This window comes from Xenopus laevis, chromosome 8L (assembly GCF_017654675.1).
Source record: "Xenopus laevis strain J_2021 chromosome 8L, Xenopus_laevis_v10.1, whole genome shotgun sequence".
Lineage (NCBI taxonomy): Eukaryota > Metazoa > Chordata > Amphibia > Anura > Pipidae > Xenopus > Xenopus laevis.
The window spans coordinates 25,647,563-25,672,049 of NC_054385.1; the positions used below are offsets into that span (position 1 = coordinate 25,647,563).

General features: G+C 40.6%; 1 protein-coding gene across 2 annotated transcripts; it reads right to left on the reverse strand.

Moving 5' to 3' along the window:
* Positions 1-8,887: 8,887 nt before the first annotated feature.
* On the reverse strand, positions 8,888-24,475 carry rbmx2.L (RNA binding motif protein X-linked 2 L homeolog). Of its 2 annotated transcripts, none has more exon segments than NM_001086444.1 (6): positions 8,888-9,901; positions 10,601-10,775; positions 19,752-19,881; positions 22,200-22,251; positions 23,748-23,863; positions 24,444-24,475. In NM_001086444.1, coding segments are annotated over 6 exon segments (819 nt in total). In that variant the 5' UTR covers positions 24,449-24,475; the 3' UTR covers positions 8,888-9,560.
* Positions 24,476-24,487: the final 12 nt, after the last annotated feature.

The following is a 24,487-nucleotide window of genomic DNA, read 5'->3' on the forward strand; positions in this document are numbered from 1 at the left end:
CTTTGGCTATGCCATTGGTCAGGGGACAGAGCCTCTAAAACAAGCTATTGGGATTACGCTATACAGGAGAATCCTTGTTTGGACCAGATGTCAAGCAAATTATAACTGAGGTTACGGGAGGGAAGAGTACCTTCCTCCCACCAGGTAAAAGAGGGCATCTAGACCAATGGAACCCGGGTGCCAACAGAACTATGGGGAGACGAACATGGTCCACTCTCAACCGGAATTTTCATTCCTTTTGCCCCCCCACCTTTTATAACAATAACACGGAACAGGGTGCGAGACAAAATAGACAACAGTGGCAACAGCAGGGTAAAAAAAGAAGCCTACCCCCATAAATCCCACCTCAGCCTGACTGCCCCCAACAACAACCATCACCCAAATTAGGAGGCTGCCCGTCCAACATCGAAACACGATTCAAAGGGTTCTATTCCAACCTTTTCCTGGTCACAAAGAAAGAGGGATCATTCAGACCAGTGTTGATCCTCAAATTGTCGGGTCTGATTGGACCAGGCCGGTCTGCTCTTTTTGGCTTCTCCACCTGGTTGAGAATTTCCCAAATGAGGAGAGCCCCTGGGAACCTCATGACCTGTTGTACGGTTAGTTTGGTTGTTCCGACCAGGGTTTCTTAGCTGATGGCAGGAACGTGCTCTTGCCCCCTGTGACCTCTGTAATAATTTGCTTTAGGTCAGGGCCAAAACGTGAGTCCCCAGTAAATCTTCGATTAAGTAATTTGGTCTTGGAAGCTGTGCCCCCGACCAATGACGTAGCCATAATGCTCTCCTTGCCACTACTGTGTCAATACTAGTTTTGGCGGCCAATCTTACAGTGTCTATGGCCGAGTCCGATAGGAAAGCTAAGGCAGAGCTAAGCCGTTGTAGCTCCTCATGCAATTCCTCAGGGGAAGAGGATTTTTTTTAGTAGTTCTTGGCACCAGAATCTGGGTGTACGTGCTAGCCCTGCAGATGCCACTGCCGGTCTGAGAATAGCGGTGGCATGTGTATAGCCCCTGAACACCACCTCCACTGTAGGTAGTGTGGTGTTTTTGGAGAGGCGAGCTATTGCCGAATCCACTTTAGGAGCTTTGTCCAAAATTTTCTGCTGTTCCTCTGGAATAGGATATGTACTGAGAAAACGCTGAGTTAGTGTAATATGATGATCTGGTTTAGACCGGAATCTATTATCTGGGAAACTGATTTGAATATAGGAAAAACCCGAGACTTCCTGGGTTGGACTCCTAAGACCTTGTCGGCCTTTGAAGTGGCCGCTGTTTCGTCCTTGATCTCTAGAGTAGCTAGCATTTCGTAGGCGTTTAGCCGTGTCTGGCCCCGCAATTGAGCAATACTGCTGTTCTCTGTCTGAGTCATCAGAAGATCTCTCACTGGCTGATAACTCCCCCGGTTCCAGATTACTATCTTGATCACTAACCTCGTTAGAGTCAGAAGAATCTGTATCTAAGCTCAAGTGAACTTCTCATTTCTGAAGGTGGCCATACACGGGCAGATAAAGCTGCCGATATCGGTCGTTTGGACCGATTTGACAGCTTATCTGCCCGTGTATGGGGGCTTCCGACGGGTCTTCCTGATCGATATCTGGCCACGATATCGATCGGGAAGGTTGGATTTTTACCCGACCAACCTGTCGGAGCCGCTTGGCGCATCGTAATTCGATCGTTCGGCCATACGGCCGAACGTTCGAATTACCCCCGATATAGCCATGCAGTTTAGTGGCATATCGGGGAAAGATCCGCTCGTTTGGCGATGTCGCCAAACGAGCGGATCTTGGAGTCTATGGCCACCTTGAGCATGGGGTTGTCTGATGGAGGATTGAATTGTAGATTTAATCCAATCGAATAATTCCTCCATTTGAGGAGGTTTTGTTGAGGTGGAAGGGTCTTGTGTGTCCATATTTTGGGGACAATCTCCAATTGTTGTAAAGGAATTGGATGTGGTGATAATGTAGGTGCAGAATCTGATGGTTCTACGCAATCCAAGCACACTCCTTTTTCTGCTTTGCACAATGTATGTTTGCAGATCTTGCATTTTTTTTTCCTTGTTTTTCAGATTTTTTGGCTGCTGCCTTTCTTGTCTTGGAAGTAGTGCCAGAGCTGGTTATGTCCCGCCTGAGCTCATCCAGTCCCAGTTCTGTATCCATGTTACTATGGCATTTTAGTAATCTGTGAGCTGTACCCTTAATGGTTTACCTGTTAATTTACATACCCGTAAGTCTCTAGCAGGCATGTATATATGTAATGGGGGCCCGGGTGCTAAAAGAGACCGCCACTTAAGTAACCTGTAGGCCACTGATAGCCTTTATTAGGGCTGGAGACAGCCTTACTGAGCCCTGTAGGCATTTATATGGCAGTCCTAACTTTAGGCTGTAACGTCAACCAAAAATGAGTATGTGCAGTAATTAGCCTACAGGCTGTTTACTGTCCCCCTGCTACGCTGTGGTAGCTTAGGCAGGCTCCACTTGCGGAAGGGATATTGCTTCCCAGTTTAGCCGTTGTTCCTTCGCGTTCCCTGCTGCTGTCACAATAGCAGCAATGGACCAGGGCCAATTCCTAGCCTCTGTTGACAACAAGGACACGTACTTACACATACCCATCTTCCCTCCCCATCGAAAATACTCTCCCCTTTGATCTGACATCAGCCCCAAGTGTTTTTACCAAGATCATCGCCACAGCAGAGATCCGACAAGCGCGAATTTCCATAACCCTCAACGACATACTGATCAAGGCACCCTCGCTTGTGGAAGCAGACAGAGCACTCCACTTTGACATATCAAAACTACATGAGCTTGGATGGGCCATCAATTTGGAGAAGTCCTCCCTAACACCCAGTCAATCCATGGTGTTCCTAAGGCTACTGCTTAAGACTCAAACCCAGAGAGTGTCCCTATTCACAACTTCAATGCCCTAGTACCTAACTTACTGGCAAAACCAAGTCACTCAACCAGATTCTGCATGAAGGTCCTGGGAGTTATGGTCTCTACTATAGAATCTGTCCCATTCACTCAAATTCACCTGTGGTAACTTCAATTGAACATTCTGAAGTCATGGAATCGGAGTATCCCTAACCTGGAGGATTAGAACCCCACATCTTTCCGGGGGCAAGCCTCTAGGAGAACCTCATTAGAGACTAATGACAGATGCAAGCCTGTCAGGATGGGGAGCAGTGCTCGAAGGACGCTTGGCACAGGGACAAGCGTGGTGGAAAGTCTTTTACCCATAAACATCCTGGAGATACTGCCAATCCGCCTGTGCAGCAAGTCTTGTTGGGACAGTCAGTGAAGATCCAGTCAGACAATGCCACAGCGGTGGCATACATAAACCACCAGGGTGGCACAAGAAGCAGAGCAGCACTCCTAGAGGTCAAGGGCATATTTCAATAGGCAGAACTACACAGCACCCGACTGTCAGCCATCTTCATTCCCGGCCTACTAAACTGGGAAGCAGCCTTCCTCAGCCGGCAAACGCAGGATCCAGGCTATTGGTCTCTAAAGGAGGAGATTTTTCAAGAAATAGCACGGTGGGGGTTGTCTGAGGTGGATCTCGTGGCGACGTGCGACAACCGAAAAGTGCCAACCTTCTTCTCTGGCATTAGCTGCAGACTCCCTCACGGCCCCATGGAACTTCCTTCTGGCCTACACATTCCCTCTGATACCCAGAACAATCAAAAAGGTACAGAGGGAACAGACCACCCTCATCCTAATAGCACCGAACTGGCCCAGGCACTCCTGGTCCTTGGATCTCCTAAACCTGTCCGTAGAGGACCCATGGACTCTGCCACCTCTCCTGAACCTACTTCACCAGGGTCCGATTTGGCACCCAAACCCTCTCAGCCTCAGCTTGACGATGTGGCTCTTGAGACTCGCATCTTAAGAAGAAGGGCTTCTTGGATGCAGTGATTCAGACCATGCGGGCAGCATGAAAGCCCACATCGGCTAAAACGTATCATCGAGCATCTATAAGAATTGGTGTCTCAGACGCAAAATTAATTTTGAAGTCTTTTCGATACCCACTCTTCTAGAATTCCTCCAGGAAGTTCTCACTTTCCATCGGATCCCTAAAATATCAAATTTCACACAAGCCCTGATACCGGATGTCAAGACACGTTTACAGGGAGTGGCCCACGTCCCTCCTCCCTTCCAAACACCAGTGGCTACATGGTATCTCATACTAGTCATAAAAGCACTTCAGCGGGCACCATTTGAACCAATGTCATCTGTACCGCTTCAATGGGTAACATGGACAGTTTTTCTCATTGCATTTGCCTCAGCGAGACGCGTGTCAGAGATCAGTGCCCTGTTATGCAGACAACCCTTTCTCACCTTCCATTCCGACAGGGCAGTCCTTCGCACAGTGCCTTCTTTTCTACCAAAAGTTGTTTCGGCCTTTCATATTAATCAGGAGATAACCATTCCAACACTCCTTCTCCGAAAAAAGCAAAGGAGATAGATCTACATTCAATGGATTTAAATTGGAGTTACTGAGAGAAACAGCCAAGAAGGCAGTGCTTGCTGCTAATTGTGCTTTATTGCCACGACATGTTTCGGGCTCAAGGCCCTTTATCAAGTGTTATACTTTACACATGAAGAAAAAACATTTATACAGAAATAGTGTAAAAGACCTCCCCTTAGGGAGTTGTGCAAAGTCCATCAGTGTCCAATCAGTCCATTGTTCCACTTAGTGTGATGCACCCCGTGCAGGTGTGTGGGAGTTCAAGTGGGTGTGTCAAACAATTAAACAACTAGAAGTTCATGGTACTGACATTTCAATGGCCTAACTTGGAATAGTCACACCTGAAAATAAACGTTGTTTTATATCACTGATTAGTGTTTTCTATGTTGCAATACTTAGCTTGGTTGAAAGAAATCAATTCACATTATACCACAAATATATTCTATATTATGTAGTTGCCCATCTTACCATTACGTAGTATTATAGCACTCATTATGAAGTATTCTATTGTTTCATACTGGGCAAACTAGTTATCTGTAAAGGAAACAGAAATATGTATCAATTGTGTTACAGGGTAATACATTATTGCAAGCAGGCAATTGTAACGAATGCATATTGTTACGCAGGAAGTTATGTTGCAAATCAAAAGAAAACCTTGTTGCAGTGGTTCATTTTGTTACAAAATCTCAAAGATAACATTTTACATTCCAGCTGTCATTCAGGCCTTGTGGGTGTAAGGTATTTAATCTTTTTTTCCAGAATCCCTCTTTTTGTAATAAATATTGTCTCATATCACCTCCCCTTTGTGTGGGTTGGACTACTTCTAATACCATCCACTTCAACTGTGTTTGGTTATGGTTTGCAGTATTGAAGTGTCTTGACACAGTAGTATCTGTAGGAGTTCCTTGTTTAAAATTTCGGATGTTTCCCCTATGTTCTTTAATCCTAGTTTTTATGCTCCTGCTTGTCTGGCCTATATACCCCTTGCCACATGGGCATTTTAGTAGGTATATTACATTTTCTGTATTGCAAGTAGCATAATGTTTAATTTTTATTGGGGTGCCTTGTGTCGGGTGTCGCACAGTTTCCCCTTTAATATTCGAGGAGCAGCAAATACACCCCATACAAGCAAAAGTGCCCTTTTTAGGTACTCCTAGAAATCTTTGGGTACCTGGATGTTTCGGGGGGTATACTTCTGCTGGACATAATGTGTCTCTTATGGTTTTGCCCTTAGTGTAACTAAACAATGGGGATGTGGAAATTTCTTGTTTTAGTGTTCTGTCTTGCAATAGTAGGGGCCAGTACTTAGATACAACTCTTTCAATTTGTTTGCTGTGGCTACAATATTGGCTTACAAATGGTAGATTTGTTTTTTTGTTTTCCCCTTTTGGTTTGTATTTCAACAAATCATCCCTCTTGCACCCTTTGGTTATTTTCTCACTGTTTTCAATCTCCAACTTATTATAGCCCCTGATTTGGAATCTTTCTTTTAGGGTATTTGCGGCTTTTGTATAGTTCTCTTCAGTTGATGATATTCTCCGGGCTCTTATAAATTGACCTTTGGGGATTGCTCGGATTACACTTCGGGGATGGAAACTTGATGCCAAAAGGGTATTATTTCTGTCTGTTTCCTTCCTAAATAAGCTGGTGCTTATTTTCCCATTGTTGATATTAATGGCTACATCTAAAAAATTTATGGTATTTCCTCCTACTTCTGTTGTAAATTTTATTGTCGGGTGGGCTTCATTGGCTACAGAAATCATTTTCTCAAATGTTGACACTTCACCGTCCCATAGTACAAGTATGTCGTCCACAAACCTGTGATAGCAAATGATATGCTTTTTAAAGGGGCTTTGGAGAAACAATTTTTTCTCCAGTTGATGGACGAATATATTGGCAAATGAGGCAGCTCCCATTGATGTGCCCTGTTTTTGCCAATAGTATGAACCCGAATATCGGTAATATTTTAAGTAATTTTTCTTTAGTACCATTGTCAGACAGTCTACTATGAAAAACAGGAGATGGTGTGGTATGTCTGTTTCTAGAAGGGCTTCCTCTACATATCTTATTCCTTCCTCCTGTGGGATTGATGTGTACAAGCTTTGTATGTCAATGCTGCACAATTGTACATTAGTACTTATGTTACCCAATTTGTTGAGTTTGCATAACAGGTCTGTAGTATCCTTTAAGCATGTTGTGATATTATTTGCAATAGGTTGTAAAAAACCGTCCACGAATTTGGATAACGGTTCAAGTACAGAACCTATCCCTGATACTATGGGTCTGCCAGGAGGATTATGTAAGGATTTATGAATTTTTGGCAGTATGTATAGTACTGGGATACGGGGATGTTCAGTACACAAAAATTCTTTAACGTTGTTAGGTACTACTCCATTTGTATAAGCTTGACTAACCATTAGCTCTATTTCTTTTTTAATAGTGTCTGTTGGATTTGTAGAGGTTTTACATTCAATGGACCTGAAATCTTACCCAATCCAACCCCTCCCTTGTTTCACAATTTTATGAAAAAGTACCCATAAATTGTCTTGGTAAAATAAGCTTGTGAGCTGTACTCAGTATGTTTCAGCATGTATTAATACTAGATATAATATTCTAGATGGTACATTCTCTACTTGGAGAAGACTCTTAGTGGGGTCCCACAGGGTTCTGTATTGGATCAATTTTTCACTTGTTCATTAATAAGAGGTGGGTATTGTAAGCAATGACACAAGCATATTCAGTCCAATCAATTCCATCCAGGTTGTTGCATCCTTGAAGCAGGATCTTGAGTGGCAATCTAAGCACCAGTTGAGATTTAGGGGCAGATTTATCAAGGGTGAAATTTCAAGTTCATGGGAGTTAATTAATAAAAAAAGGAACAATCAAAAAAAATCTAATTTTTCAAACTCTGGTGAATGGGATTGGCCCGCAAACTCGAATTGAATTCGATTAGAGTTTTTCCTCCAAAAAAACCCCCCAATTTTCAGGAAGGCTACAAACAACTCCAAATTGATCCCAGGACGTCCCCCATATGCTAAAATAGCAATTCGGCAGGTTTAAGGTGGCAAATAGTAGAATTTGGATTCTTAAATGGCCAGTACATGATGCATATAGAAAATCAAATTAAATCTTTTTTTAAAAACTCAAATCGAATTTTAACTATTCCCTAGTCAAATTCCACTTAAAAAAACGTGAAAATTCTAATTCAAATTTTCACCTCGACCCTTGATAAATCTGCCCCCTAATGTTGATAAATGTACCTGGGATGTCATGCACCTTGGATGTAAAAATACCCAAGCCACTTATACCCTTAATGGGACTGCAATAGGTAAATCCATTATGGAAAAGGACCTTGGAGTCCTTGTAGATGATAAACTTGGCTGTAACAAGCAATGCCAGTCAACAGCATCAAGGGCAAATAAGGTCTTGAGCTGTATTAAAAGGGGCATTGATTCACGGCAGGAAGCGGTCATTATTCCACTTTATAGAGCACTGGTAAGGCCCCATCTAGAATATGCCGTACAGTTTTGGTCTCCATCTATCAAACAGGACATTATTGTATTAGAGAAGGGCAACTAAGCTGGTAAAAAGGTATGCAAAATCTTAGCTATGAAGAAAGACTGGCCAAATTGGGGATGTTCACGCTGGAGAAGAGGCGTAAGGGGTGATATGATAACTATATATAAATATATAAGGGGATCGTATAATCATCCCTCTAATGCTTTATTTACCAGTAAGTCTTTCCAGCTGACACAAGGTCACCCATTCCTATTAGAAGAAAAGAGGTTCCGCCTAAATATTCGGAAGGGGTTTTTTTTACAGTGAGAGCTGTGAAGATGTGGAGTCAGGAAGGAATTTTTTCCCCCTCTGAGGCAAATTGGAGAGGCTTCAGATGTGGTTTATTGTCTTCCTCTGGATCAACTGGCCGTTAGGCAGGTTAAAAAAAAAAGTTAAAAGGTTCAACTTGATGGACGTGTGTCTATGTTACTAAGAAATTTCACGAAAAGAATGGACCTTAATATGGAATTCCATCTCTAAGATCTCCCCCAATACTGCCATAAAAGAATCGGCCTATAAAGTACTGGCACGATGGTACATCACTCCTGAAATGAAGCACAAAATAAATCCTTCCTCGTCTCCAATGTGCTTTCGAGGATGTGGTGCAATTGGTAATTTTATACATACCTGGTGGACATGCCCAACTGCAAATTCATACTGGGAAGAAGTTTTTAAATTAATACATACAGTATTTCAGAAGCCATTACAAAAAGATATTCGATTAGCCTAACACTCCCTACCAATGAGTTAAATAAACTCTCATCTCAGATTCTAGCAGCTGTGAGGATCAATTTAGCAAAACAATGGCTGCAAAACTCTATCATGAATCTCACGAATAAGAAGGACGAATAAACACTACACAAAATCTGTTGTACTTAAATGCTTTATTAACAGACCAAATAGATAAGCATACAGAAATGTGGTCCACATGGCAGACTTATTCCAAATCCAAACTGTAATAGACGTAAGGCATCAGTATGAAAGAGAAGTACAAGCTCTTTTCCTTTTTTTTTTCTCCTACATTAAGAGTGTGCAGATGGTGACTGTATCGGTTTTATTGAAATTTAAATAAAAAAGAGATTTAAAAAAAAAATAACAACTTGTCCTTAACCACAGAATCTCTACCTCTTAAAGGAACAGCAACATCAAAAAATGAAAGTGTTTTTAAGTAACAAAAATATAATGCAGTGTTGCCCTGCACTAGCAAAACTGCTGTGTTTGCTTCAGAAACACTATTATTGTTTATATAAATAAGCTGCAGGGTAGCCATTGGGAGCAGCCATACAAAAGAGAAAAAGCTCAGGTTACATAGCAGATAAGCTCTGTAGAACATAATGGTGTTATCCGTTATCCACTATTTAACCTGTGCCATATAGACTTTTTTCAATTTCCACCATTGCTACACAGCAGCTTGTTTATATGAACTATAGTAGTGTTTCTGAATCAAATACACCAGTTTTAACAGTGCAAGGCAACAGTACATTATATTGTATTTACTTTAAAAAAAAACTTAAATTTTTTGGTGTTACTGTTCCTTTAATCACACCCTTCTGCCTCTTTCGGTCCTTCCCTTTGATCTTTGCTCTTGCTGCTCTCTGTACCTATCTCGTGGCATTTGCTGCTCACACTCTTTGTATTTCTCTTTTTGCCTGTGCTGTTCTTTATGCTTATCCTGAGAAGCACCTTTGCTGTTACTCCTTTTGCGAGAGCCTCTATCTTCCTCCAAGGCTCTAGAGTTTTCTGGTGCCACCTTGGAAACCTTCTCCGTTGTCCTGGCTCTGTCATAGGCAGAATCCACAGGTTCCTGTTTAATATATTTGGTAGTGCTGTTGCTGCTCTCTCCCTCTTTCCTCCTGCTTTTATCTTTTTTTTTTTTTTTATCTGTTTATTAAAAAACAAAACTAGTTTAGTAGTAGCATTAAATATAATGTAACAGGGCTGCTGTAAACAGACCAACTCATTAAGCATAGAATAATAAAAACATTGGAAAATGCAATAAAAATACGGACACCACAGCACCATGGCTCCTACAAACATCACTGGTTGGTGCTGGGGATAAGACAATGGCATGATAGGTGAAACAAAATAGAAGGAAGGTTATATTTAGTTCTGTAGATTAAGATATTATACTTTAGGATCCTGCCCTTGTTTCATTGAAACATAATCATGATTTTTCTTTTAGGGTGGGATGGGATAAGCAATTCAATTACATGTACAGCTTTGGGACCGTTTAGCCAGAATGGTTGGGACCTGAGGCTTTCCGGATAATGGATCTTTTCGTAATTTGGATCCATACCTTAAGTCTACTAGAAAATCTTGTAAACATTATATGAACCCAAAAGGCTGGGTTTTCTTCAATTATATCTTAGTTGGGATCAAGTACATGCTACCGTTTTATTATTACAGGGAAAAGGGAAATAATTTTTAAAAATTTGGATTATTTGGATTTATTTAGTCTATGGCCTTTCCGTAAATTCGGAGCTTTCTGGATAACGGGTTTCCGGATAACGGATCCCATACCTATAATAAACTATATATAACTTTCTGCTTAGAATGCAAGCTGACTCTATTAGAAATCACCTTTCTTTTTCCTTGGTGGCTCTTCCTCTTCATCCTGTGAGGATGACGTTGGGGATGGAGTCCGTGCCGCACATCCTTTTTCTCTAAGAGTTTGTGTAATTTCATCAATGTCTTCTGCATCCTTCGGAGGACGGTAATTAGCAACATGATCTACACGGATTGTGCGCCCCTTTAACTGGTCAATCAGAATGATATTTAATTGTATTTTCCCTTTGTCCCACAATAAGGATGACTAAAATACAGTCTCCTGGTAACAGGAAAAGAATGTTTAGGGAAAACCATTTTATATCACTAATCATTGGTGGTGGTGTTGGAGTGGTTATATCAGTTACTAATATAAGTAATTCAAAAAACAACTGGACTTGCTGAGTAATTATTGAAGACGTTTCACTACTCATCCGAGCAGCTCCTTCAGTTCAACTGACTGGTGTGGGAAGTTCTCGGCATACAGACTCTTCCACTAATCCAATCACAACAGCACATTGTAACTCTTAAGAGAGGATTCTGAAATTCACAGAGGTGTTGATTCTGTGTAGTTACTGTGATAGGATTACCAATGTGTCAGGCAACTCCTAGAAACAGTTGTCACTTGTGAGAATTGCATGAATGTATGTGTGAAGTGTTCTGAAACCGCTGGGGTACAGATGTTAGAACAGCATTGTATGTAGCAGACAGGTGGTGTTGAAGGCATGAATCGCCTCTTTCAAACCAGTGGTCTTCTTTATCCAATATTTGGACATTGCTATCTTCAAAGGAGTGTCCATTATCTTTTAAGTGTAGAAAGTCAGTCGAGTCTTGCCCTGTAGAGCCATTGGCTTGGTGAGCAGTTGTTTTGTCTCCCCAATGTATAAATCTGTGCACTGCTCACTACACTGGACTGCATATACCACATTGCTTTGTTTTTCTTCAGGCACTGGATCCTTTGGGTGTACCAGTTTATGTTTCAGTGTGTTGCTAGGTTTGAAAAACACAGGGACGTGGTGTTTGTTGAAAATCCTGCCGAGTTTCTCCGACACTCCAGCTACATATGGGATGACTATGTTTCGTTTAAAAGTCCAAAAAAGGCACGTTTGTTCCCGTGGACATCTTCCCTTGTTAACTTGATGTTATTGTCCACTGAGTTAATGTGTTCTGTAAAGGCCACCACTTCATTGGATCTGATTTTAACCCAAGTGTCATCCACACATCTGAACCAGTGACTCGGTGTAATTCCCTGGAATGTAAGTAAGGCCCTTCTTTCCACTTCCTCCATGTACAAGTTAGCTACAAATGGGAGAGACTGTAGAACCCATTGCACAGCCATGTTTCTGTCTATAAAAAGGTCCTTGTACTTGAAGTATGTACAATCGAAAGCAACGGTCTGTTACATACAATGCTGTTCTAACATCTGTACCCTAGCAGATTGAGAACACTTCACACATCCATCCATTCATGCAACTCTCACAAGTAACACCTGTTTCTAGGAGTTCCATGACACATTGGTAATCCTATCACAGTAACTACACAGAATCAACACCTCTGTGAATATCAGATGTCACCTCTCTGAAGATTTACAATGTGCCATTTTGATTGGATTAGTGGAAGAGTCTATAAGACGAGAACTTTCCACACCAGTCAGTTGAATTGAAGAAGCTGCTTGGATGAGTAGTAAAACTTCAATAACTACTCAGCAAGTCCAATTGTTTTTTGAATTACTTATATTAGATATAGATATTCATATCAGTTCCCATAAGGAAGATTTTACTGTAACTAAAACAATTGAAATCCTAAAAAAAATCAAAAAGTTTAAAGAAAAAATATCTTCTTATGCAGGTATGAAAACAGTGACAAAAATGACAGGAGGCATTATAATCAAGATATTAAATCCCCAGAACGGACTAATTAAAGGGGTGGTTCACCTTTAAGGTAACTTTTAGTATGTTATAGAATTGCCAATTCAAAGCAACGCTTCAATTGGTCTTCATTATTTATTTATTTATTTTTATTATTATTTGCCTTCTGATTCAGCTTTCAAATGGGGTCACTGATCCCATCTTAAAAACAAATGCTCTGTAAAATCTAGAAATTTTTATTACTACTTTGTATTACTCATCTTTCTATTCAGGCCCTCTCCTGTTCATATTCCAGTCTCTTATTAAAATCAATGCATGATTGCTAAGGTAATTTGGACCCAAGCAACCATAAATTTCAAACTGGAGAGCTGTTGATTAAGAACCTTGAATAATAAAAAAACAATTGCAAAATGTCTCCGAATATCACTCTCTACATAATACTAAAATTGAATCTAAAGGTGAACAACCCCTTTAAGTGGAAAAATATAGAAATTTTTTCAGACCGTAATTTCTATTCACCAACATGGGTTAATCCCGCCTATCAGGTCACTGGACAGGAAAGTGTTAACTATAGGTTTAAATACTCTGCTCCTCCCAGCAATCATCGTCTTGTAACAAGCTCCAGGAGAAGGGAGGGAAGTCGTTGAATGCTGCCATGGAAGTGACTTGGAAATAGAAATTACGGTGAGTATGAAAAACTTTCTATATTTCCCAAGTCACCCATGGCAGACAATTCACCAACATGGAATTTCCCCAAGCTTAAGAAGGGAGGGACCATTGCTGATCAACCAAAACTTTTTTTTTTTTTGTTCAGGTAAGTTTATTGAACTTTGACAGAATTATACAACACATTGACACTCATCAGGTTATACATATGCTTTGTACATCATGTTTGCAATTCAAGAATCTATAAAAGGACTACTTTAACCCACTTCAACATGCCTCTATTTATCTTTATTATTTTCCAATTAAGCCTGTCTAAAATTTTAAGACCACCAGTACTGTTGTGGGGGAAATTTCCGTAGCCAGAGGTTCAGACCTTATGAAACTTATCCCGGCAGCCCTTCCGACTTGCCAACAGGTACTCTGTATTGGCAAGGTTAGCCATTTCTGTAACCCATTGGTCAACTCCTGGAGGTGTTGCCTCTTTCCAGTTTAGGGTAATCAATCTGCGTATTTGAAATAGAGCTTTACTTAGGAATACGGATATGTGGGATTCTACACCCAAACCTGTCTGTACATTCAATAAACAGAGTTTAGGATCATTTAGACTGTCACACCCTGTTATTTCAACTAGTATCTCCAGGGCCTTGTCCCAGTACACCCGCAGTGCTGGGCAACTCCAGACGGTGTGCAGTAAGTCTCCTTCTGCCTGGTTACACCTGAGGCATTGAGGTGGTATATTTGGATACATTTTAACATGCTCCTCGTATAGTAGGCCCTATGGAGCAGGTATAGCAGCAGCATTTTGTGCCTAGGGATAAATGAAACTTTTCTGGGGGCCTTAAAGGAGAAGGAAAGGTTAAAACTAAGTAAGTCTTATCAGAAAGGTCCATCTAAATATACCAGTAAACCCCCAAAGTAGTGCTGCTCTGAGTCCCCTGTCAAAAGAAACACAGCATTTCTTTCCTTCTATTGTGTACACATGGGCTTCTGTATCAGACTTCCTGCCTTCATCTTAAACCTCATTGCCCTGGGCAAGAGCATGCTCAGTTTGCTCCTCTTCCCCCTCCCCCTACCTTCTCTACTGTAATCTGAGCCCAGAGCAGGGAGAGACTCAGGCAGGAAGTGATGTCACACCACATTACTACTACAGCTCCTATCCTAAACAAACAGAGTTTTGAGAGCTTTTTACTCAGGTATGGTAAAACACTCTACAGAATAAATATAGCATTCTAGCTTGCACTATTGCAGCTAATCTATTGGCAATAAAATGCCTCTGTAGCTTTCCTTCTCCTTTAAGGGCAGATTCCCACTGTATATCTGTAAGAGCTTCAAGGTAAGGTCCCTCTCCCAATAGTCTCTGCATTTTAACGGATTCCCCTCAGATCTATATTCAGTCATAATTTTGTACACCTTGCATATTATGCCCTGGGACTTATCCTTGTTAAACAAAGAAATGACCGGGTGTGTGGTTAGTTCTGATGATTTCCCTCTATGCCATTCCACTAGCTTATTCCTGAGCCTCATGTAGAATAGCCATTGGGAAGTTAGTATGTCTCACCTGGTTCTCATTTCTGGGAAGGTAAGAGGATTGTTGTGGCCCCATACATCTGCTATGGTACATACCCCTTGTCAATCCAGCATTGTGGGTGTGTTAGCTCAGCCACTCCTCCCAATTTAGTGTTGTGCCACAATGGGGTGGATGGGTCAACTTTAGCAATTCCCGTTGCTTGATTAATTAAAGGGGGCCGAGCAGTGGCGGCATTAGATGTTGCCAAGGTCTTTGCAATTGCCATAGAACCCTTTGCTGCAGCGGTCAGACAAAACACATGTATGAAAGGTTGGGTGACGAGTGCAAGTGAAGACAAAATTCTGTTATATGCGGATGACACTCTGGTATATCTTGGGGATAGAGGACAGTCCCTAAGAGAACTTATTAGCCTGACGGAAAGTTTCGGGAAGGTTTCAGGGCTAAGAGTAAATCCCTTGAAATCGACGCTGTTTTTAGTTGACCCCGCCAATGCTAGTGAGGATCTAGATAACTGTCCCCTGCAGGTGTCAGGAAAATTCATGTACGTGGAGATTGCATTGCGGGTATCTAGCTTCTGTGACCTAAATGTAACCCTTAAAACTTTTTATTTAGAATAAACAACAGATTGCAAAATCTTTCTTCCAAATCTTGCATCTTGAGACAAAAATCACGAAGGTACAGGGAGATGCCCATCTAGCAGCCTTGCAGATGAGCTCTTGTAGAATGAGCCCTCAGATCCTTAGGAATTTCATTGCCTGTCAACTGATTGATCGACTATGGTTCCTCCCTTCTTAAGCTTGGGGAAATCCCATATTGGTGAATTGTCTGCCATGGGTGACTTGGGAAATATAGAAAGTTTTTCATACTCACCGTAATTTCTATTTCCAAGTCACTTCCATGGCAGCATTTACCAACTTCCCTCCCTTCTCCTGGAGCTTGTTACTAGACGAGGATTGCTGGGAGGACCAGAGTATTTAAACCTATAGTTAACACTTTCCTGTCCAGTGACCTGATAGGCGGGATTAACCCATGTTGGTGAATTGTCTTCCATGGGTGATTTGGGAAATATTGCTGTGGCACTAACCCCCACCCCCTACACACAAATAATACTCAATTACAAACACACACTATAAATATTTAACACCAAAACATAGTCCAACGCCTCTCAGTCACATAGCCAATCAAAAACATCCTCTCCTTTCTGCTCTCCCTTCCTAACCCACACACACTGCAGTCAATCCCCCCCCCCAGAGAGCTATAATTAGGGCCAGAGACAAAAAAACAAGACTAAATACTCAAGGGGTGCTGGGTTGACTGAAAGGTTCAAGCCTGGGAATCCTATCTGTGGCTTTAACCCTTTGCCTGCTAAGCACATACGGCACTGGCAGGCAAATGCTCAGGCTGCCAAGAATGTGCATGGTACGTTCTTGAGCAGCTCAGCTTTCGCTCTGCTTCGGCGGCTTTTGCTGCAGAGAGTGGGAAGAGAAGACAGCCCCCTAGGCAACAAGGCTGGGGGGCTGTCAAGTCGGATCTGCGACTCGATTGTCGCAGATCCGACTTCAAAGTAGCAGACGCATCACATGGAGCGTCTGCTACTACTTACCTGCTTCCTGCCTGCAGAGCCACCCACGCACTTCCTACTGCACAACAACTCTGCAGACACACTGCCAGGACTCCTCCAGCGATCCTCCTGCTCCAAAAACGGTAAGTGCACATTTTTTTTTTTACACACTTACCTGTACTTACAGTACATTTATACACACATTTTAGTAAAGATTGGTATATTTTTTTTATTTTAGCACACTTGGTCCCTTTTGTGTACTTATTTACACTTAGATACATGTATTTGCACACTCAGACAACTTTTATTAGTGCACAAACATTTATACACAAAAACTCATAGTTTTTTTTTCTTTTTACGTATTCATTGTACTGTTATCTTTTGGGTGTTTTTTTGTCAGCCTGACTATTGGATAATTGATTTTGCCACTAATTACGCTGTTGGAAGAATTATTTTTTTTTACTGCATTGACTTGATTGACTTGATTTTTTTGGTTTTATTGCAATTTTTGTTCCTTATGTATCTTTAGTATAGTTTTGCTGTTTGGTGCTTTGGTATAGAAAGATTGATTTTACTTAGTTTGATCCACCAGAATATGTGCTTTCCAAAAATATATGGTTTTCTATGGGTCTTTTTACAGTTTGGGGGTCTTACGGCACATAACGCACAGTTAGGGCTCTCCTTTCTGCAGCTTAATTGGCTACTGTGAAAATTCATATGCACGTTTTTCATTTGGAGTCTGTAAACACCACATACTTTGGTAAATCTATGCATATTGGGCATCAAACTATTCATTAGACCTCTGACGTCCATATTTAGAGTGATTTTTCTTTGTATTTAAACATTGTGTGCAATAAATGGGGCAAACTGCAACATTTTTAGGCGATTTTCAGAAATGTTGTAAAAACCTCTACGTTTAGAAAAGCTTTGCAGTTTGGTAGTTTGGTGTAGAAATACGTCTTTATCTTTGTTGGAATCGTCAGAATGTATACTTTCCAAAAATATATGGTTTTGAGGGGTCTTTGCTGTTAGGAGGGTCTTGAGGCACATAATATTAAGTCAAGGGTCTTTGTTCACAGAAGGCGAATCAGCAGCGGAGAAAACTCATTCACTATTTTTATTTGGAGTCTGCACATGCCAGCTGCCTTGGTATATCTATGCATATTGGGCATCAAACTGTTCAGTAGACCCTTGGCATCAATATTTACGGTGTTTTACAATTGTATTTAAGAAATTGGGTGAGATAAATGCGGCCAATTGCAATATTTTTAGGCAATTTTCATAAATGTAAAAACCATTGCTTTTATCGCCAAATTTAGGAAAGGCTTGCGACTTAGTACTTTGAAGTAGAAAGACATGCATACCCATTGGATTCACAGGAATGTGTACTTTCCGAAAATATATGGTTTTATGGGGTGAACTTACTTTTTTCTACCTTTGCCCCCCAAAACGATGTGTTGATTTTGCAGTACTTGAAATGACAGACCATATGGGGGGTCTTCGTTTTGGGGCCCCTATATGCCACGTGCTTGGGTACACCAATACATATTGGGCATCAAACTGTTCAGAAGACCCTAGGCTTTTTTATTTGGGGTGATTTCTCTTCATACCTAAAAGTATGTGGGACATGCAGGGTGGAAATTTTGAGGTGGTTTTTGGAAATGTCACCAAAATCACCAAATTTAGGAATAGTTTGCGGCTTGGTGCTTTGGAGTACAAAGACATGTATACCCAATTTGGATTCGGGGTAATATGTACTTTCCGAAAATATATGGGTTTCTGTGGTGAACTTGCTTTTTTCTACCTTTGTCGCCCCCCCAAAATGATGTACCGTATATACTCGAGTATAAGTGACCCGAGTATAAGCTGAGGTACCTAATTTTACCTACAAAAACTGGGAAAACGTATTGACGAGTATAAGCCTAGACACAACTACAGCCCTGTCTCCCAGCAGCGCACATTCCACCAAAGCGACCAACCAGACTTCTTTGCAAAGTTGATGGTGACAGAGAATTGCCAAATGGATTACGGTGTGCATTGTCCCACTGTCCCACTACCATGTGCAGAGGGTGCTGTGTGATATTGCAGTCACTGTTATTCTTTCATATAACCAACAGAGGGCGCACTGTTATTCTTTCATATAACCAACAGAGGGCGCTGTGTGATATTGCAGTCACTGTTATTCTTTCATATAACCAACAGAGGGCGCACTGTTATTCTTTCATATAACCAACAGAGGGTGCTGTGTGATATTGCAGTCACTGTTATTCTTTCATATAACCAATAGAGGGCGCTGTGTAATATTGCAGTCTTTCCCCAAGCGAACTGTTGGTATAGGAATGATTAAAAGTGACTGCAATCTCAGCTACTGCCCACTGACTCGAGTAAAAGCCGAGGTAGACTTTTTCAGCACATTTTGGATGCTGAAAAACTCGGCTTATACTCGAGTATATACGGTAAATGTGTTGATTTTGCAGCACCTGAAATGACAGACCATATTGGGTCTTCATTTTGGGGCCCTTATATGCTACGTGCTTAGGTACACCTATACATTTTGGGTATCATATTTAGGTTGATTTATCTTGATACTCAATAGTATGTGTGACATACGATGCTGCATGGTGGACATTTGAGGTGATTTTTGAAAATGTCCCTAAAATTGCCAAACTTAGGAAAGATTTGCAGCTTGGTGCTTTGGAGTAGAAAGACATGCATACCCAATTTGGATTCGGGGAATGTGTACTTTCCAAAAATATATGGTTTTCTGGAGTGAACGTACTTTTTTCAAACTTTGCCCCAACTTTTACCCATTTTTGATTCACCAGAATCTGTTCTAAATAATGGGTAGTTTTCTAGGGTAAACCTATTGTTAGTGGAATGTTTGGCCTTGAAATCAGAAGTATGCCGTTTGGGGAGTGGTGCTTTGGAAATTTGGTAGTGTACTGCTTAGAGATTTTGATCTATACAAGTGTGAAATCTCCATAAAACTATATATATTTGGTATTGCCACATTCAGGAGACATAGACCTTTCCAAATCGTCTGTGTTCTCGTACATAAAATAAATGATGTTTCTGATATATGTGATTGTTCTTTGTGAAACATGATTTTTTTCATTTTATTAGACACTTAGCCTATATTTTTTATGTTCATGCATATTTTGAAAGTTCAGGTTGTCCTGAAAAAAACAATATATTGTTTTACTGGGTAAACTAAAAGACCGCCCCAGGAAAGGCCCTTAAAGTGAAAGAGTACAAAATGTCTAAAAACTGCTAGGCAGTAGATGTTCGCATCTCAGACAAAACGGCTGGCAGGGAAAGAGTTAAATAAAGTATCACTAGAGGGTAAACCAAAGGGACCAAGTGTTTCTCGATTTCTAGTTGCCCACAAAAAGGTAAGTAAATACAACACGTGTAAATGTTAATGGTATCCAGTATGTCTAATTCATGGCAATCAATGATATTGCATTCTAATCAAAACAAAAGAAGGCATTCACATGCATAAAAACATAAATGGGAATTGTGCTTGTCTAAATCATATTAATTAAGCAACGTGTTATTTATTACCTTTATGCCATTGAGATTATCCACGGCCAATACAGTGCTTCTCTGATCCTCAAAACACACAAAGCAAAATCCACGAGAACGGCCTGAAGATTTATCACGGGCCAGATTAATATTTACAACCTCCCCATACCTGCAGAATATTCAGCAATTAAGCAAAGTGCAGGAAAACATAATTAAAGGGGTTGTTCACCTGCTAACACTTTATTAAGTGGTTGGTTTCAGTTCACCAGAAATAAATACTTTTTTCATTGACTTTTTATTTGTGGCCATTTTTCTAATATTGAAGTTTAACGTTTTAATTTTTCACCTTGTCTTTCTGAAGCAGCAAATTGATATATTAGTTAATACATTTCTTTGTTGTAACCCCGTTAAAGGCAGCTGTTAGAATTGATACAATAGTTGCTAATATTCCACAGATGCTGCTGAGAAATGTATCAACTACATTTCTGCCAGACTGAATGAATGAAGATTCTCATTCAAAAGAGCCATTTTGCCCCCCACATCCACTAAAGAAAAATAGTCTGGAGCCGCAAAACATAACACAGCTTTTTTTAATTTTAACTGTTACAACAACAGAATACAACAAACAGAAGTGCAGTGTGTATGTGTAGGCCTACTTTGAAACACTGAATAGCCCTATTAAATGCTAGTGTTCTCATCTATTTAATGTGACTTCTGTTTCTGAAGCTCCATGCTGTTCTTCCCTCTCTTGTCTTGAGTGTGTGACTGCAGTAAGGACCATAATGAATCATCTTGCTGCGGCTCGGTCTTGCCTGTCACTCCTGGGACGTCTATACAGTAGCGATGCACCGAATCCAGGATTCCGCCTTTTTCAGCAGGATTCGGCCGAATTCTTCTGCTCGACTGAACCGAATCCGAATCCCAATTTGCATATGCAAATTAGGGACAAGAAGGGAAATCAGGTGACCTTTTGTCACAAAACAAGGAAGTAAAAAATGTTTTCCCTTTCCCACCCCAAATTTGCATATGCAAATTAGGGTTTGGAGTCGGTACGGTATTCGGCCGAATCTTTCGCAAAGGATTCGGGGGTTAGGCCGAATCCAAAATAGTGGATTCGGTGCATCCCTACTATATAGCCCTCGCACCTGCTGGCAGCTTCCTGAGTGAGCGGCCACAGTAAGCTAACCGCGGTCTCACACTCAAGAAGCCGCCAGCAAGTGCGAGGGCTGTGTAGATGACATGACAGGCAAAGCCGCAAGACCGAGCCACAGCAAGCAGGATGAAGAGCCACGGGTTGCCTACCCCTGATCTAGTAGGATTATGTCAAAGGCAACTGGACATTTCGAGTTATTCTTGCAAACACTTCACCACTTATCCGAGTGGCTTCTTCAATTCAACTGAAGTACTAAGGCAAGTAAAAACAGCTGAACAAAAAAACAGAAGGATGGCCAGTGTTCCAAAACCTGATTTGGTTAAAAATTTGGTCAAATCTCATAACTTTTTCAAGGATATAGCCAAGTAGCTGAGTGTTCAGCTGAAACAATTCCATCTCCTTAAAGACCGTTATAGCTATGAAGATCTAAACATGACAAATTTTTGTTCACAGATGATGCATTTTGATATTTCACAAATTTGCATATGCAAAGTATGGGTTGGATTCAGTTTGGTTTTCAGCCAAATATTTTGTGGAGAATTTGGTATTTGAATGAATTCCTAATTTATAGATTTGATGCACCCCTATTAAAAAGAAACTAAAGATCTGAGGGAAGAGTGCAGAAGAGAAAGCCTAGAGCAGAAAAAGGAGTTAATAGTGTTATCCAGCTGCAGAATCTTTATTGCTTTATGGTGCCTGGGATTCCAATGTAGACACGAGAAAATTGATTGTCTTACCAGCCATGATGCCAGTGCAAACATCTGAGTTTAAATGAGTCACCACTTGAAGCAGGACAAGCAACTAAACTCTTTAGGCTCAACCTTGTAGAATATAATATGAAAACCTACCCGCTACAAGTCAGATAATAGGTTGTCCTATTCCCAGGAGAAAGGACAATGGCTATTACACTGTAGTTTATTATACTTTATTCACTTTATAGTTCTCGTTTTCCAGGAAGACATGCTTGTACATTAATGAAGAGTTAAAATAGGCATTTGCTCTTTGTTAATCGGTCTGCAAGTGTAAAGATCTAGTGCCTGTCTTTGTGTGTGTCTTATACCATGCCCTCTTTACAGTTGTGGAGGTATATGATCTCATATGGTTCCTGTCCAAACACTGTGCCTGTGGTGATCTATTTAAACCAAGATGTGTGCAGTGACATCTACAGCCCACTGTGAGAAATGCCACCTGCAAAGACACAGGAGAGAGGCATTTACTGAGGCTAAAACTAAGCACTAGTGTGCAAAAGATCTATATTTAGGAATCTATTTAAAGTTCTATATCCCCACTCATATATTAAAAAAAACTCATCTGGAAAAAAAAAGAACACTCACTGTGAGAAGACACAGATCACATCTCCTTCTGTTAACTCAAAGGGAAGACCTCCTATGGGAAGAAGATATGGAAACAGAATTGAGTAGAACTACATAGAAGCTAAGTTCCTTGAAGTGTTTTGCTCAACATTGTACATTATATAGGCACAAGTGTATAACTCAACATTGTACATTATATAGGCACAAATACAGTTCGGTCCATAAATCTTTGGACACAGACTACTTTTTTATAATTTTAGTTCTGTACATTACCACAATGAATTTTAAATGAAACAACTCAGATGCAGTTGAACTGCAGACTTTCAGTTTTAATTCAGTTGGTTAAACAAAAAGATGCCTAAAAATGTGAGGAACTAAAGCTTTTTTTTTTTAACACAATCACTTCATTTCAGGGGCTCAAAAGTAATTAGACAAATTAAAAAACTGAAAATAAAATGTTAATTTCTAATACTTGGTTGAAAACCCTTTGCTGGCAATGACAGACTGAAGTCTTGAACATCACCAGATTCTGGGTTTCCTCCTTTTTAATGCTCTGCGAGGCCTTTGCTGCAGCGGCTTTCAGTTGCTGTTTGTTTGTGGGCCTTTCTGTCCGAAGTCTTCAACAAGTGAAATGCATGCTCAATTGGGTTCAGATCAGATGACTGACTTGGCCATTCAAGAATATTCCACTTCTTTGCTTTAATAAACTCCTGGGTTGCTTTGGCTGTATGTTTTGGGTCATTGTCCATCTGTATTATGAAATTAAGCTGGATTTGAACAGACAGTATGTCTCTGAACACCTCAGAATTCATTCGGCTGCTTCTGTACTGTGACACATCATGGATAAACACTAGTGTCCCAGTGCCACTGGCAGCCATACACGCCCAAGCCATCACACTGCCTCCGCCATGTTTACAGATTATGTGGTATACTTTGGATCATGAGCTGTTCCACACATTTGCCATACTTTTTTCTTGCCATCATTCTGGTAGAGGTTGATCTTGGTTTAATCTGTCCAAAGAATGTTTTTCCAGAACTGTGCTGGCTTTTTTTAGATTTTTTTTTTTTCAAAGTCCAATCTAGCCTTTCTTTTCTTGATGCTTATGAGTGGCTTGCACCTTGCAGTGCACCCTCTGTATTTTCTTTCATGCAGTCTTCTCTTAATGGTAGTCTTGCATATCAATACGCCTACCTCCTGCAGAGTATTGTTCACTTGTTTGGCTGTTGTGAAGGGGTTACTCTTCACCATGGAAATAATTCTGAAATCATCCACCACTGTTGTCTTCCGTGGACATCCAGGTCTTTTTGCATTGCAGAGTTCACCAGTGCTTTCTTTCTCAGGATGTACCAAACTGTAGATTTTGTCACTCCTAATATTGTGGCAATTTCTCAGACTGTTTTTTTGCAGCTTAAGGATTGTTTCACCTGCATGGAGAGCTCCTTTGACCGCATGTTGTCTGTTCACAGCAAAATCATTCACATACATTATCTGCTTCATTGATAATGAAATAATGAAGGAATTGTCCACACCTGCCCATGAAATAGCCTTTAAATCAATGGTCCAATTACCTATAAATATCCATGCACTGTCTTTGTAGTCTTGATGCCAGGATACAGAATCTTTCACACCCAGACTTGCTTCACGGGCATTTAGTTCATTAATCAGCTTCACCTTAGTTAGAGGACTGTAAAAAGAGAACGGGATACATTCACATATGCACAATTATTACAGAACATTGTAAACACAAGTACTTGTACCACATAGAAAATAATTTGTACTGTCACCACAATAAGCATCAGCATTATAGGAAATGCTGAAAATGAATACTTAAAGGGTGGCTATGCCATAAATATTTTTTAGGTCACGTTTTCATTGGCCTCTATTAAAGGACAAGGAAAGAAGTCATTAAAGTAAGGATGGAACTGTATTTGTTGGCAGCTGGGAACGAAGCAGGCCAATAATTTAGGAAGATTATAACTCTATAAGCAGCACGCTTTAGTTTACGATAGGAGGAACCTCGAGCAGAGAAACACTGGTAAACGTAGTCCTTAAAAACATAACTAAACAGAATAATAATAATAATAATACTACACCTACCGCCCCGCTGTAAATAACAGGGTCAGTATAGTTGTAAAAAAAAGAACACACCTGCCACGTCAGTAATCTCACCACTCTAACATTCAGAACTGCATTGTATTCTTTTTATACTTACACGCAGTATGTTAAAACTATAGAAAATAAGAAACCCATTATAGTTAACTCACTTCATCGCTCCCTCTTGTGTCAGTCAGGAAGTGACGTGCCCCCC